Raw genomic sequence first — 16,312 nt, 5'->3', positions numbered from 1 at the left:
AAGCAGAGGAAAACAAACACTAACTGTCACCAATGGATTGAGCTCACCAATCAAAAAGGAGAACCATGATTATGAAGTCACGTTTTCCACTCCACTGCCAGATTTCAGGATTGCTCTAACGAAAGGCTCAAAGGAATATTTTGCATTTGTATATTCTGTAATCTCCCATTTTGGTAATCACACAGCCACAAATCTGCCCCTTTGCATTCATTTGGTCCATTTTATTTGCTGGTTTTCCAAGTTGGGAGGTGTGGGTTGATTGTATTTTAATTAAACAAACCCAAATATAGTTTTTCTCTTCTTTATTTTTTTACGTTTTTTTACACGAGGGCTTCTCAGCCTTCCAAAAAGAAAGAAGTAAAACAAGATTACAGGAAATATTAATGATCAGAATAAACTCAAATTGAAAAAAACACAGCAAAGGAAAGCTCAGTGGAGAACAATAATATCTCACTTTTGACCATCACACCATAAGTAAAGTCTCTCACACTTTGAAATTCAGCGGGGACAGAGGCTTGCAGTCAGACTGAAACCAGTGTAATATTTATATATTTTATGTCCTAAATACGCAGTGGGTTTTACACAATTGTAACAGAACACATTAAAGTAAAACACAAGTAACTAAAAAAAAAAAGACACCAACACCACCATCACCAAACAATGCCACGATTCAAAAGGAAAGCAATGCTTCTAACTACTGCTACGGTGAACGGAAACAAAATAAAAACACTCATTTTAGTGTAACAAAACGCAAAAATATGATGTCATGTATAGATAGGTGTGGAGAAAGCGAAACTGCAGTATTGTAGATGTATAATTAAAACAGCTTCACTGCAAACGGAGCCTTTTATGTATTAAAGGAATATTTCAACATTAGTTGCTCTCTTGCCAAGAGATAAAGGCTGACATAACCGTCATCCCTCAATGCAAATTAAAAATCTGGACCAGAGAAGCAATTAGCTTAATGTGGTATCAAGACTGGAAACCTGGCTTTGTCCAAAGCTCAAAGATTAGCTAACCAGCACTTATTAAATTTAATAAGCAACATTTATATCAGTCCAGTGATGGTTTGTCCCGGTATCCCTAACCTCTCATTTAATATTACCCCCGTTAGATTTTCTACACAACAAAGTGGGTATAGCAGATGAATGGGACATGTTACATGGTATTTGTTAGGCTGTAAATGTAAAAAAGATGAGAGCAGAGAACTCCCAAAAAACACAAGTAAGGTTTTTGACCTTTGGACAGAGCAAGCGTAGCTGCTTTCACAGCACCAGCCTTTATGCTAAACCAACTGCATCAAGGTACACCAGCTACACAGACATGAAAGTTTCAATTTTTCTACAGCCAACTCTTAACAAGAAAGAAACCAAGCAAATGTCCCAAAATGTCAAACTCTTCCTTTAAAATTCAGCAACCCTCTGTCCCTTCACTCACACGCAAGAATCAAAAATCAAAGAACAATCCAAATCGCAAAACAAAGCGAATTCTCACACTATTAAACCACAGATTTCATGAAATGCGTCTTCAGGCTTACTTCAATGTGATAAGTGACTACTGACAGCTCTGAAAACATCTTTACCAGCTATATAGCTTTTGCATCTCAGGAGATAAAGGAATGAAGTTTTGATAGTGCAAGGTTATAAGGTACATATATTAATATATTGTTTTAGATACTGTCCTATAAGTAAAGTGCAAATCTCTGGATCAGATGAAAAGTGTGTGCAAGCGTCTCTAATTTCTGACCGACTGATCCACCTGCCCATGCACGAATGAGCCCTTTACATTGGCTGTCAGCTACGTTACACATCGTCTGTTGAAACATTCACGTTACAAACATCTTTTTTTTTCCCTTCAACGCAAAACATTTTTAAATGCCTGACCATTTTTAAAGCAGTGGCCAAAGACAAATATTGTGTAGTTTTGATCTTCATAAAGTAAAACACTGCATACTTTTATACTTTGGGTGATTTCTGTAAAGTGTGTGCATATTTTTTTGTAATCTTGCCTAGCTGGAGGCTCAGTTTCTTCTACACCAACAGTGTAAACATCAGTCGCGTATTCCCGTATTTTCAAAGTGTTTGGCCATTTTAATGTGAGAGCATGTTTAGGAGATCAATATGTTCCGAAGGCTTTGCTTAATGTGGTCACAGGAAACCACAAATTTAATCAAACATATCCAACAACACCTCTCGGCGTTGGTCGATAATTTGTTCATCTAATTGTCCATTTAACTCATCATCAGCTGGGAATGAAGGTGAACTGGTGTCAGCTGAGGAGAAACGCCACTGAGACCAGCTCGAGTGGAAATGAACAGTCACCAAACAGCTCTCACACACACAAACCACACGCACTCGCCGTTAGCGGCAACGTTGGACACTGACTCAGCATGACGAACGCACACAAACACAACCATGCAAAGTTGTGGGGAAACAGTTTCCGTACGGACTTGTGTAACCAATGTTTAAGACCAGCTTACTCAGCATCAGACCTGGGGGCATGAAAGGCCAACGTTAGGTGAGTGAAGGTTGAAATTTTCAAAGTGCAAGACAACAGCCAACACACGTTTTTTTTTTTCTTTCGTCAGCTCCTCTCACTCTACAAGAGGGCAGCTGTTAGGTTTCGGGGCTGGAAGGGTCGGGTTTGATCTAAGCATGGGAGAGAAGGGGTGAAAATCAGTTGGTCTCGTAGGTGGAGAGCAGGGCAGCATCCACAGGCTCCATGCAGGAGGGGCAGATGAAGGATCTCATCAGCCAGTCGTCTATACAGTCCATGTGATAGATGTGCATACACGGCAGGAACCGGATGGGGTCCCCGTAAACAAAGTCCAGCATACAGATCACGCATCTGAAAACAATAAAAACAAAAAGCTTAAAAAACACATGACTGTATAGCAGATAGACAACATTGAATAATTTATGCATTACTGTAATATCTTTAAAGTTCTCTCTTCATGGTTTTAATGCTTACAGGAAAACTGAAAATATTCATCAATGTAGCAGACAGAGCATTAATGGGCAACAATTCTGATAATCAGTTAAAAATATAACATTTATTAGGTAAACATGCCACATATTTGATGATTACAGCTCTTATGTTAGTTTTTGCTGTTTCTCTTCATCTTACGTCACTGGAAATTAGTCAAAGTCAGCTTTATTGTCGATTCTTCAATATGTACATGACATACCAAGGACCGAAATCACCTTACTCCCTCTTCATGTAACAGTACACATGAAATAAACACTGAGAAGATTCTGAGATTAAAAAAATAATATAAATATAGAAACATAACAAAATATAATTAAAAAGATTTAAAAAGGCAAAAAACTAAGTGAATTAAGAACAAGAAGGCAAAAGTCAAGTCAACTAAGGATTACAACAGCATTTAAAGTGCATATATATTTTTAAGTGTCTTTTTTAAATGTATTTCTACAATTTCGTTTAGCTGATGCTTTTATCAAAAGTGACGTACATCTGAGGGTAGAGAATTTCACCCCTCATGTTAAAAACAACTTATATCCAGATTACAAATCATTTTACTGCTTTTTGGGCTGCAACTTACAATTAGATGCAATTATCAATTAATCAAATGACTTTTTGTTCAGCATGCAAAATGTCTGAGGTGACATCTTGTGATTAGTTTTGTTTGAACAACAACCCAAATATATTGTAAATATGATTATATATCACATAGAAATTGTAACAAACTGTAACCTCTGAGAAGGTTCAAGAGGCCAGAGTTTGGCTTTTAAGTCAAGGCACTTTTAGAGTCAAAAATTTGCCACAAAAGTTTCAAATGTCATGAATTCAGAGAGTTTATAGCTGAGCAAAATAGTGATTGATTTCCAGTCGGACAACTACTCTATTAATTGAGGAGCTGTTTCAGGTACAGTAAAATATTTCTGTGGCAGCTTCAACCTGCTTGTGCTCGGCATTATGTGTTTATCACTAATGACTTTTTTCTCAGAACAATTACATCACACATTCCTATCTGAGATTAAAGATATGACAGCAGGAACAATCGCATATTATTTTTTTCTTCCATGACAATAATTCCTTTCGTGTCTTTAAAGGTCTTCAATGAAATTGTACATAGTCGTCTCCTTCAGAATGTTTGGCTCTACGAAGACTGCACTCTCCCTCTGCCACTTGCTGCAACTTGAGCACACCAGCTCAACTTAAATCCTGCTCAAACACTAAAACTAGTCTGTGCCACACAACAGCAAGTTGTAACATTGGGGTAATTTAACCATACATGCTTGAGACATGTATGGTTACATGAGAAGACGATAAGGAAAGTCCTCCCCAGAAAGTTGACAAGACTGTCTGTTACATATGAAACGCTGGCTGTCTGAATCTGTGGTTTTGAAGCTGTCATCAGTACAAGGCAGTTTCACAGCGAGAATGCTCAGTCATAGTGTTTACTGCTTGTTTTGCTCATGATGCGTCTTCTAGCATATTATAAGAAAAACAGTATGTATAAGATCAAAAACCTAAAAATGTGATATTGACATTAGTGTTTCCCATGCAACCTTGCTAGGCATAAACATATCACAAGCAAAAATGCTCACTCTCTGATCTTTTTCTCTGAGCCGTCTTGTCCTCCATCATAAACACCCTTAGGGAGGTGCTGGATGAGGCCAATGCGCTGAGCTATGCGGATCTGCTCCTCCTCTGTCAGCTGGGTGGCCAGACGGGCCTGACTAGGCGTGGGATGGTACATGGGCATGTGAGCCTGCTCCTGGTAACAGACAAAGAAACACCAAGATGAAACAATACAGTCATCTCCTGTGCCAGCTCACTCTGTCTTCACAAAGTGGTCTGACTGATCGGGCTCTGCAGGGATTAACTGGGGGAAAAAAAGCAGCTGTGTGTTCCAGCTATTCCTGACAGGCCACTTAAAGAAATGGGTCTGAAAGCTCTCCGTTTATTCAGGTGTAATGTTGATTATACAGGAGTCGAGGATTACTTCTGTGAAGGCCACAGACATGAAACTGAAGTATTCCCAAAATCACGTCATACAAGCAGATTTTTATGGACACTAAAGTATATTAGCTTTTAGACACGTAACAAGCATTAATCTCACATTCGTATGTCCATTTGTGTGCCATAAACTTTTCTTTCTTGAAATAATAAGCCAGAAGTTGAGTGTTAGCAGCCTGTCACCTGGTACGGCGGAGGTGGCTCCAAGTCTGGATCTGTCCCGTCACCGAAACTCGCCCTGTCTGACTGGGATTCATGAAGCAGAGAAATGTCGTCTGATGTCGGAGACTTGAGGCAGTTGCCCATATCTTCGTGTCTCCAGTCCTTTCCGAGCCGACGTCAAAAATCAGGTCTTTGTTGCTAAAGTTGCTCTCGGTGGCTAATGTTAGTTTGTGTTTCTAATATCCGAGAAACTACGGATTTACTGTTCAACTGTGTATTGTCAAAGATGCGCTTGACATGATCATAAAACTCCCGCGTAGACGTCAAATATTAGTGTTAGTATCCACACTAGTTTGGCTTCATGACAACACCGACCTCCACCTGAAAAGCAAAACAAAGAACTCCCTTGCTAACGAAGGCTAGCAGCCTAGCTAGCTACTTTTTCGCTAGCCAGCTGGGCGACTTCCTTGATGAGTATCGCTCATTCCTTTGTAAGACTAACAATTTCTACAAAATATCTACTTCAGCTGCAACACTGAGCTGTCTTGATGTTGAATTGAAGAGACATTTCCTACTTTGAACTTCGTGAGGAACACTGAACAGTTTGCTTCCTTGCTAGCTCTTTCCTCAACCGGAGGACATGTTATCGGTCCGTTGGATATGACGTAATGGTGTAATTCTGCGCGCCGATTGGGTGATTTTCTATACGTAAGTCCAACAGAACGCCAAAGTCCCTCCCCTTTCTGTGATAAAAATAACACAGACATATTTACAATACCTTGTTAATGAATTATTCTACATGATTTCATAAATTCGTTATTTTAACTCACAATAATTACTTTTTAAATCATTATTCTCTATACCTATTTATATGTGTGTCCCACTTCACCAAAATACTTGAGTTATTTGAAAATATGGAGAAATACATTTTAAAACTGTCACCAATTCTGTCTTGATCTGAACTTGATTTTGAAAGTTTTAATCAGACATTTAATGTCAATTTCAACACTATAAACAAATACTGAACTTGTCTGTTCATACTGTAATAATGTCTTCTGAATGTAGTGCATCTAAAATACACACTAACTGTTATTTGTTTTGAATATTTTATTTACTTTAAAATATTTATGATTCAGTTATACCTAGTTGCTTTTTCTCTGTATTAAAAGCATTACAGTGTGAAAGCAAGACAAAATGCACAATATCAGGATCCTGAAACTGAAACTAAATGATATATTAGCATGATTAATTTTCTATTTACTTTACTCAATCTGTGCTTTTCCTACAATGACATGTAAAACAGTTTCTGTGAAAAAGGCCAATTGTCCTGCACACTTGCACATCCAACTAATAAACCTTTCTGCCAAAGAGCCCCCCCCCCCAAACTGCCTGTATGCACCACAATCCTCTTATCACATTTAAACTTGTTTTATGGCATTTCTCCACATTGTTTTCTCCAGACTAGATCCTTGCTTGTGTTGTATCTACTCTCAGATGTACGTCGCTTTGGATAACAGTGTCTGCCAAATGGAATTGTAGAATTGTAAACTAATTAACTTTTTAACTGTTTGATGCCCAGATAAGATATTCAACATTACCCAAAAGCAACGCAATTACAAAAAATAAAAACAAATTTATGAAGCAGAACTTTTTCCCCCCTTTCCTCTTCTATTAATCATCACATGACCACATCCACCATACCTATTATGTGATCATTTAAAATCATTAAACTCCAAAGTTGAGAACCACTGGATTAAGACAAAATAGTTACAACACAGCTCTGACTCTCACACTAATTTATCTGTATTAGTAATGCAGCTTTTGTGAAATAAGCAGGATTTGATGATACAGGTGTTTAAGCGATACAGAAATTAATTCATGCAATATTTTTACAGTGTTCATACTGGCGTTTTTACTAAAGTTAAGGACCTATGTGCTTAGAAAATCCTTTATTTCACTCGCTGTTCTCTTTACAGGCTCCAATCATGATATGCAAAGAGTAAAATAGCCCTGCTATGCTTCAGATTGTCAGAGAGAAAAACAAAGGGAGAGAAAATCCATTACTGAGCAGCTCTGACAATATGTGCGCGCACTTCAATGCGTGTCAGCAGCTGTCAGATAACTGATGTGTTCAGTGTTCATCAGTAACACATACAATACATTTACACAGAGAAAGTATCATATAATCTCAGGCTGGTTTCTGCAGGTGTTCACAGCACTCAGAGCTTCAAGGTCTCACCTATTAATAAAATAAAAAAATAAAAAGACATCCAATAATAATGGCAACTTGAGGACACCTTTATTTGTATATACAGCTATTGTACACATAAAAACCCACAAAGTATTTGCATTCCAGGAACTTATGATACAAATCTCCATGTTTTTGGTTAAGTGAGTATCACAGAATTGGCCATCTTCAGGCAAATAAAACAAATACACAAACCTTAAAATGAACATTTCCAAGGATTCCTTTACCTTTAAAGCTCATCAGCTGATACTGTTTATTTTTTTTCTCTCTCTCTGTCTAAATGTTACAAACAGCATAATTTCTCTGTACATTATTAGTAAGTAATAGAGTAATGTTGATTTCTGAAGCAGAATGCGTCATGGTGTGTCTGCAGTTTCTCTACAGTCATCGTCCGTGATGGTTCATACAATATTCACAAGGAAGAAAAAAAAAAACTGAAAACAGATAGAAAGACTGTGTTTTCATACCAGTTCATGGTAAAATTACATGCCCAACTTTGCTCAAACTAAAACGTGAAATAGAATTGTTGGGGAATTTCTCATTTAAAGGGTTAAGACTGGTGAAAAATAAAAAGTAAAAGACTGTTTTTAAAGGAATTAAGAAATTCTGAGGTTTGGTGGAGGCATGATTCACATGAACGCGTGGTGAAATAACAAGTAAGCATCTTTTCTATGATATTCTATAACTGTGTTCATATCTCACAACTTATTAAGTTCAATACCAAAAAGAAAAATAAGGGGGAAAATCAGGCAGTTTTTCCCCTGCACATTCATTCATACTGTAAAAAAATCCAGCATTATTGAGTGTTACTTATTAGTATCCACATTGTCTGGTAAAGTATCAGATTGCCTCTTCATGATGGCTTGTTTGTATCGATCTTTTCTAACAAATGGCAATGGTGTGATGATCACAATATATTTACAAAACAACTAATTTATAAGAAAATGTAGTTACATATTCACACACCCCACAGATAAATACTGTTTAGAGCAACACTGAATCATTTAGAAACATCTCCAGAAATGAAAATACCTATTAACACAAATGACATAATTTGATCCATTCATTTCATTAATTTTCTCTGTCCTGTGACTATCTGAGATGTATTATTACTCTCTTTAATCAAGTACAAGTCAGGAAATAGACCTTATTTATTGTCAGTGTTCTGTGTGAATTGGCAACTACAATTTCAGGAAGTTCATTGTCATTTTAGGTGCGCATTTTTGTTTTTAAACCAAACATCCAGAGGGCTCACGGCCTTGAAGCACTGATGCAAAAAGAGTCACATTAACCTTCACTCTGTACGCTGCAGTGTAGCAGCTTCCAACACCTCTCTGGGATTCTCCCTCCTCCTCCTCCTCCTCGCTGTGCCTCCTGTTCTAGCACCTGTCGTCCTCCTCTGTGTCGCTCAGAGGGTCACAGCCTGGGACTGAGGCTGTCTGCGCCAGACGCTTCCGAAAGTGTCCGTTGGGGACCTGCCAGCCAGTCCGAAAGCGCGGGCGGGCCGAGCTGATGGTGTTTGAGCGTCCCAGGCTGCAGGCCACAGCCGCCTCGAAGGTCAACGTTTCCATGGGACCAGAGGGGTCTGGGCTGTGGTCGTCCTCTTGTGAAGCCAGGAAAGGCTCTGAGGGGTAGCGTCGAGGTGGGGAAGGGTGTCGGCTGGCTTCGCTTCGCCTCTCCCCTGCACCCCCCTCTTGGGTCTCCCACGTGGGCTTGCCCCGCCTGACGGTCTCTGGGCTTCCCTGTTCGTCCTCGTCTTCACCGACGGAGGCTTGTGTGCGACACACGAGCGGGGAGTAGGAGATGTGAGGGCGAGAGCGGGTCGGGGTCTGTGACAAAGGTCGTCGGCCGCTGGGTGTGCTGGACTCGGAGGTGGAGGGCACCGGGCTCTCCGAGCTGTTTCCCTGGAGACAAGAGTGAAGAAAAAAATGGGATAAACAACCACCTGGAAGATGACAGCACAGTCTCACCTCAAGGTTCATTCAGTAGCTGGTTTTGTTTGTATGGTTTTTAGTATTTATTCGTTGTTCTTTTGAATTTATTATGTATGAAAGTGTGTGGTGTTATGAAACTCTGTTATAGAATTGCAGTTTCCACTGAACTCTGAAACTAAAAGATGTATCCCTGACAACTGGTACCATATATATTTTTGATATATGCATTTAGTAGTAGTTTTAAACTGTTAAGTTTTGCTTCTTCAACAGAAGAAAGCACATTCAAACTTATCATTTTCAGGTTGGACTGACAAAAAAAAATTCTCTGGAGCATTTACTTTTGGTCAAAAGTAAAAGACAAAATGCTTGTTTGCGGTTTGATTTTTCATCAAAAGTGCTTTGTATATGCCACTCGTAGCATGGTTCATACATTTTCTGCAGGTTTACACTGTACCGGCTGTCTTCCTGTCATAAAATGAGAACAGCCAGATAAAAAAGTCAATTAATGGAGCCCATTTTTAACTCCATGATTGATTTTATGGACCTAAAATAGCATTTTGGCTTCAGTCATTGTGAGTTTCTGACCCTGCTCTGTTGCTCTACAAAAGGGTTGGTTAAACATGTCATCATTTAACATGACAGGGTTTTTTTTCCAGCATAAACCCAGCAGGTGGTTTCTCTCATGAATTCTTCTCTTGCATACGGTAGGTGGAGTCTTTGTGCGCGATTAAACCTCCAGATTGCTGCCTCTCCACTGCACACAGTTGAATCAGTGAGCTACATACATGTGTGACCTGCCTGTTTGTCTTGGGGGTGTTCTCTCTCCACACTGGAGGATCTTGAGGGCTGTAAGCTTCTTTCCTCTGAGTTACAACGAGACGTGTCTGGAGACAGAAGGTGGCAGCGCTCCTTGGACCGGCCGCGCTCCCCGTCACCCTGCTGCCAGCGCTCCGACCGAGACACTGGAGGACATTTAAGAAAGTGGACACACACAAAATGAAAGAACAAAAAAATAAAATGGTGCATAATTACAGCAGATGTAGATATCTGGGACAAAATAAAACATCATGCTTTTATACTAAAAAAACTGCAAAAAATAGCAGTGCAGTACTAACCAGCAGCCTTGTAGCTTTTGTGACGAGGACGATACACTCGCTCAGGACTTTTCTCCTCCTCCTCCCAAAGTCCGTTTACGCGCTGATCCCCAACGGTGGAGGCTGAACGCTTTATAGATCCACTTGTAACCTCCGCTTGCTTGTTTGCGAAAACACACATGTATAAAAACAGACAAACATGCCAGCACAGGGTACATGCAAACAATTCATTCAGAAAGAATAATGCGGAAGGATGAGGATAATTAAAATACATTTTTCATGCTTTAGTCATTGCAAAAGTGCAGTGCATCCTGAAAGACTTTGGGGGTTTAGTTTATTCTTTGCTCTATTCTAAGGAAGAAAGAGAAATCCATAACAAAAAGAGGCATCAGCATTCAAGGATCACACCCCGTTCTAACACTTCATTAGTAAACCTTAGTCAAGCTCCCAGAGTACCAAAAGTCAAAACAAAGCTGCACTAATTTGAACTTCTCAGCATCTCGTGCACGTAACGAACAAGGCACTTTGGCGTAAGAGCCCATGCAGCCACTGAAGTCCTCCAGATCCATCCCAGAAGCCGTGTCAAGGAAAATATGTGTACCTGCAACTCTACAGCCAGACGGGGCATGGAAGAGGCCCGAACACACAGGCCCCTCCCTAGTGGGAGCTCCAGAGGGGCTTCAATCCCCCTACTGCACTCGCCCACCTAGGTGAGTACAGAAACAAGAGAGGAGGGCAAGGAAACACAGAGCACTAATCAGGCTCATCCCTGCCAGGACTGCCTCGAGTCAACGAGGTCCAGTTCAGGTGAGAGGAAGGCAGACAAGCCATTATTTCACCACTGAGAGTAGTCTATCATAGCCATCCCCATCCAATCAGAAGCCATTCCAGCCAACGGATTAACAGCTAGCGACAAGAAAACTGACTTCAACGAGGAGTAGAAACAGTAAAACAGGAGAAAAGAGTGAAGAAGAGGAACAAGACAATAACACAACAGTTTACAGGGAAAGATGGACCGGATATTTCAGCTTGGAAGTGCATTCAATCATGCATGTTCAGGTCTTAGTAACTACAGAAACAGAGCCAGACAACATCTGTCTAGGGGCCTAACGCATTCCTCTAAACACGAATATATGGGTATTTCTGAATAATTCCATATCATTCGACTGGCAAGCAGTGTAGACCAGTAAAACCAGACAGTAGAGACACAGCAAAACATCAACAGTTTGACAATCTGAATTTGCTATTCTAACCTCCGCAGCATTAAAGGACAGGAGCACAGGGAGCAGCGATGCGGTGCTCTGCAAGGCATCAGTCAGAACATATTTATACCAGCTTTATGGTATCAAAAGCTTAAACAAAAGTTGTGCTTTAGGAAACTTGAGAATGAAAAGCTTTGCTCAAAGACAGTGATTCCCAACCTGGAGCTCTGGATCCTAAAAAGGTCACAAGAAAAGAGGTTGTGAAATGAACAAATTATGATTTTTTAAAAATTGCAATAGAAATGTTGCAGTCACATAGTTCTAAATGAGCCAAAAGGGGACCAAGCCCAGGAGCCGAAAGCATCAAGGGGCCAGAACTCCTGTTTAAAGCATTTGCTATCTCATGTTGGAAGGAGCGTGGTAACAATGTCCTGATCAATGTCTGCCAATCAAATCTGATCAAATATTTGCTTTTGTTTTTCTCCCTTTATATTGCAGGTGTGCAACATACTGAATTATTCTTAACACACGCAATTATATCAGCGGAATTGGTGCAAAACGTCTTGTTTAATAAATAAGAAGGTCTGAGAACCACTGTCCTGCAGCTCAGTTGTGCTATTAAAGTTGTGGGATCACGTCGGTCTTCTGTCTTACCGGATTCTGCTGCTGAGCAACATCAGTGTCTGAGCTCATGGGCTGCAAAAACAGCTCCTGGGGTGAAATGGGGCTCAGAGCCACGAAGCCTCCTCTGGTCCTGAGTCGGCACAGAGAAAAACAGTAAAGCAAACGCAAACGCAGACACACAGAAGCGCACAACTTCGCCCACATTAGCAGACTCACAGGGCTGAACCAGCACTGTGGGCCATCATTGGCAGCGGCTGGGTGTTGGACAGAATGTCTTCGGGGAGGGTCGAGGCGTCCAGACGCTTGAACATCAAACTGCTCTTCTGAAATGAGACACACACACACACACACACAAAAGATCAAATACAGGTCAGACAGCTTCTTGCCAGTTTTATTTTCAAATGATCCAGGTCACATTTAAGGATTTGCAAGAAAGAAATATCTGGTTAAAGTCTTGTAAACCTCTGTCCTCAACAAAGTATCTGGTACCCGATATTCAACACTGACAGTTATATCCAGTTTGTCTGTACTTTTTAAAGACCAGCAATCATAGAAGAAGAAAGAGCAGACTCAGTAAAAGAAGAAAAAAACATTTATATCAGTGTCATGTCCTCATTAAAGCTTCACAGCTTCCTGAAAAGAACAACCGCTGATTTACCTTTTTACATAATTTGCACAAACGTCTCATGTAGGGTAGTGCCCAAACACTTACTAGATACCCATTTTATATACCGACACTTCTTTGGTCACAGCCACATTTATTCGGAGGAAAGGTTGGTCACACCAGTGAATAAATTGATTAATAATGCGGCAAAGATCTTCTGTCACACTCTTCAGAAGACTCATGGGCATACTTAACTATTAATCTCAATACATCGTTGCTCTGACATTCATTTGTACGGGCAACAAAACAGAAGACGAGAGTCTGCTGGACAGAATCCATTACCCTGGAGCCCCTCAGATCTGTTTAAGAAGTCACTGTGCCTGAACACTGTGTGCTAAAATCCGTATTAAAATTAGATAAAAGTCTTTGTGCATGAGCATGTGGCTGAATACAACTAAAAGCACAAGAAAAGTCAATAAAAAGCAAATGTGTGTATTTGTTATTTCCCTCCAGGTGCTTTAATACAAGATTTAACAAGGTGTCTGTAGCAGCCTCTGTTCCTCTGTTTGCCCTGCAGGCAGACTTGAAGGGGTCCAATATGTCATCATGGTGAGGGAACCGGATTCTTTTTTTCCCTATGTTTTCTTTAACTTTTTACATCTGGAAGGTGAGGTGATAAAACCTCCTTCTCTTCATCATATTGTGTCACAGTGGGGAGGACACAGAAAATAAAATGAAATGATGTTTTTCAGTTTTCTTTCTGAATATATTTTTTTTCTTTGAATACATGCAACACAGTAAGAAACATCCATCCATCATCTATACACCGCTCAATCCTCTATAGGGTCATGGGGGGCTGGAGTCTATCCCAGCTGACTTAGGACGAAGGCAGGGGACACCCTGGACAGGTCACCAGTCTATCACAGGGCTACACATACAAGAGACAAACAATCACACTCCCATTCACACCTACGGGCAATTTAGAGTTACCAATTAACCTCAGCATGTTTTTGGACTGTGAGAAGAAGCCGAAGAACCCGGAGAAAACCCACACATGCACAGGGAGAACATGCAAACTCCACGCAGAAAGATCCAAGAAAGGCGGGGATGCAAACTGGAGATCTTCTAGCTGCAAGGCAAAAGTGTGAACCACCAAACCCAGCAAGAAGCATGTCGGTGAATAAAAACATAGCATGAGAAAACAGGGGCCAGAAGGTTTGTATCAGAGGACTGAGCTGACCTGAGCTTCCAGCTGCTGCCTGAGCTTCTTGGCTTTGCTCTGCTTGAAGTAGTCCATTATCATCATTGAAGCGTAGATCTTTCCCACAGTCATGTCAGTATCTGTGAGGACAGACACACTGCATTAACTGTTACTGCTCGTCTCTCAGCGTTACAGTGAGGATCGCCTGCATAGTTAGAGCCAGACCTTTGTTGATAGGTACCAGTAGGTCTAAAGTCTTCTGGGGCAGATAAGGCCAAATGATACTGATCTCTTTCTGCAGCTCAGCATCCAGACCGATACGGTCCTCACCACCTGGAACAAACATCCACATTCAACCACTTCACAGAATTTGTGTTACTGATGCCGTTAAAGCGGAACCATTGCGTTGTTTAATTCATATTTGTCTCATTTCTTTGACTAAATGTTTTTTGTTCTAGTTTTGTCGGTTTGATAAAACAGGACAATTGTTTAAAAAAAACAGCAATGGACATTTTTTACTACATTAACCAATTACAAAAATATTCAAAAACACAGATAAATGATCATTTGAGTAATCGTATCACTGACCTCGAGCTATTTTGATGTCCAAAGCTGTCCGGATGAGTGACATTAGAGTGGAAGTGAAGTGGACAGACATGTCCTCGTCCACCGGCATGTTCATCAACACCAACCTCTGAGACGGACGAACAAGAAGACAAAAGGAAAATCCGGATATTAAAAATATATCTCAAAACATATAACAACACATATTTATTGATTGAAAAGGAGACACTATTTCTTTTCTGTGTTCTGTTGATATTTTCCAGTCTTTTGGAGGCACACATCCAAATGTGCATGAATGTCTGAATGAATTCAACCAAAACATCACTCATTAAATTCTCAGAATGCCTTAGGGCACACTTTGCAATTATTTGGTTTCAATACATGTTTGAAATTTGAATAGCAGAAGTAAAGTCAGTCGGTATGTTCTCTTAAATCCACATCATGGACTACTCCTAATTCACAAAGCCTTTCTCTGTAGTATATCTACATAATACATTCATAAATAAGACTTTTCTTGAATAATCATTTTATCTGGTGTTTATGTGTTAAGAAAAAAAGCGTTCACGTTTCAGTACCTTATAGGCGATCTTAGCAGGGCACTTTTTACCCAAACCCAAGGGAGGTGACATGTGTGTTAACATCTCGTACATAGCCGTGTAGTGAATACGACCACTTCAGAGGAAAAACAGGAAATGTAGGTGAGGGGGACACGAAGATAGAGACAACAGAAACAGGAGATGGAGGGGTTATTGTGAGAGAAGTAAGACACCTGTACTTTTTTCAGAAATTGCTAGGCTTTAGTGCAGTGAATCTAAACACTGCTGAGAACCTGATAAAGACCAGCTTGAGCTTAGCATGTCAGCTCAATGTACAGAAACTTTACAGCATCTCACACTCTTTGGCTGCCCTCTGCTGGAGAAAGACAGAACATTACTGTTGATCAGGTGAACAGATCCAAGTCTCACCATGCCAGCCGATCATACTCCCCCCAAATTCGGACAAACTCGTCCAGGTGATGGGGACCCAGGATTGAGGAGTCCCTTGTCAGGTACTCAAAGTTATCCATAATCACAGCCACAAACAGATTCAGCATCTAATAAGAGGGACAGGAAGAAAGATTTGACCGCTGAAAAGGTAAACTGATGGAAAGAAGAGCTGGAGGAATGTTAGTCGTTAGCTCTGACCAGGAATGAGCTGAAGAATATGAAGGAGACAAAGTAGCAGTAAGCAAAGTCAGTCCCACAGCCGCCCTCGTGGTCTGGAGACAGAGTGAAGGGGGCGATGGAGGAGTCTGGTTCACACTCCTGCCCAGACAGACAGGAGAGCATGATCTCCTGCCAGGACTCCCCTGTAGCACTCCTGGAGGCATAAACAAACACACAGCTGACGTCCTACAGAGATGACCTTCAGACAAAGTTAGCACTGAAACAGCTTGAATAAAAGAAGCAGCATTCTTGGCACTTGCTTTACTCTGTTTTTGGAGGTATTTGCTCACCTGAAAAGAAGCATCAGTGCGCTGAAAAAGTTCTTAAAATTGTTGTGCTGATTGATGTGACTCTCGTCATTCAGCTTGATGTTACCAAACACCTGCAGAAAACAGGTTGCTTTAGTAAAATGATTATTTTGGATTGTTGTACTGCAGTGCAATTACACAAACATAGGAGAAATATCCATAAATTGTTCGAATGATCTCACA

General features: G+C 40.4%; 2 protein-coding genes across 5 annotated transcripts in view; both read right to left on the bottom strand.

Moving 5' to 3' along the window:
* Positions 1 to 287: 287 nt before the first annotated feature.
* On the bottom strand, positions 288 to 5,825 carry LOC110958115 (RING finger protein 11-like). Its single transcript, XM_022204448.2, has 3 exons — positions 5,167 to 5,825; positions 4,572 to 4,741; positions 288 to 2,847 (listed from the first exon to the last, which is right to left on the bottom strand). The coding sequence occupies exons 1-3, from the start codon at positions 5,287 to 5,289 to the stop codon at positions 2,676 to 2,678; spliced, it is 465 nt and encodes a 154-aa protein (XP_022060140.1). The 5' UTR covers positions 5,290 to 5,825; the 3' UTR covers positions 288 to 2,675.
* Positions 5,826 to 7,422: 1,597 nt separating this feature from the next.
* LOC110958116 (voltage-dependent R-type calcium channel subunit alpha-1E-like) overlaps positions 7,423 to 16,312 on the bottom strand; it is a 53,724-nt gene continuing 44,834 nt past the window's right edge. For 2 of the 4 annotated variants that reach the window (XM_051952882.1, XM_051952884.1), the window contains 14 exons: positions 16,112 to 16,203; positions 15,801 to 15,975; positions 15,582 to 15,709; positions 15,192 to 15,288; positions 14,641 to 14,746; positions 14,278 to 14,385; positions 14,092 to 14,192; positions 12,464 to 12,570; positions 12,278 to 12,377; positions 11,675 to 11,722; positions 11,023 to 11,127; positions 10,443 to 10,581; positions 10,126 to 10,289; positions 7,423 to 9,297 (listed from right to left, as the gene is read on the bottom strand). In XM_051952882.1, the coding sequence (XP_051808842.1) occupies positions 8,773 to 9,297; positions 10,126 to 10,289; positions 10,443 to 10,581; positions 11,023 to 11,127; positions 11,675 to 11,722; positions 12,278 to 12,377; positions 12,464 to 12,570; positions 14,092 to 14,192; positions 14,278 to 14,385; positions 14,641 to 14,746; positions 15,192 to 15,288; positions 15,582 to 15,709; positions 15,801 to 15,975; positions 16,112 to 16,203 (1,995 nt within the window). In that variant the 3' untranslated portion in view covers positions 7,423 to 8,772. Of the gene's footprint in view, positions 9,298 to 10,125; positions 10,290 to 10,442; positions 10,582 to 11,022; positions 11,723 to 11,842; positions 11,858 to 12,277; positions 12,378 to 12,463; positions 12,571 to 14,091; positions 14,193 to 14,277; positions 14,386 to 14,640; positions 14,747 to 15,191; positions 15,289 to 15,581; positions 15,710 to 15,800; positions 15,976 to 16,111; positions 16,204 to 16,312 lie in introns of those variants that run through there. The other 2 variants (XM_051952883.1, XM_051952885.1) reach the window with 2 other exon arrangements.

The sequence above is a fragment of the Acanthochromis polyacanthus genome, chromosome 9 (genome assembly GCF_021347895.1).
Source record: "Acanthochromis polyacanthus isolate Apoly-LR-REF ecotype Palm Island chromosome 9, KAUST_Apoly_ChrSc, whole genome shotgun sequence".
Classification (NCBI taxonomy): domain Eukaryota; kingdom Metazoa; phylum Chordata; class Actinopteri; family Pomacentridae; genus Acanthochromis; species Acanthochromis polyacanthus.
Note: the sequence above shows the minus strand (reverse complement) of the source record. Positions and strands in the feature narration are given on the sequence as shown.

Excerpts from the sequence above, each read along its gene's own strand:
- LOC110958115 (XM_022204448.2), bottom strand. The coding sequence starts at position 5,289 with ATGGGCAACTGCCTCAAGTCTCCGACATCAGACGACATTTCTCTGCTT. Across the intron at positions 4,742-5,166 it reads AGCCACCTCCGCCGTACCAG|GAGCAGGCTCACATGCCCAT; the intron begins GTGACAGGCTGC and ends GTCTGTTACCAG. Across the intron at positions 2,848-4,571 it reads TCAGAGAAAAAGATCAGAGA|ATGCGTGATCTGTATGCTGG; the intron begins GTGAGCATTTTT and ends TATTGTTTTCAG.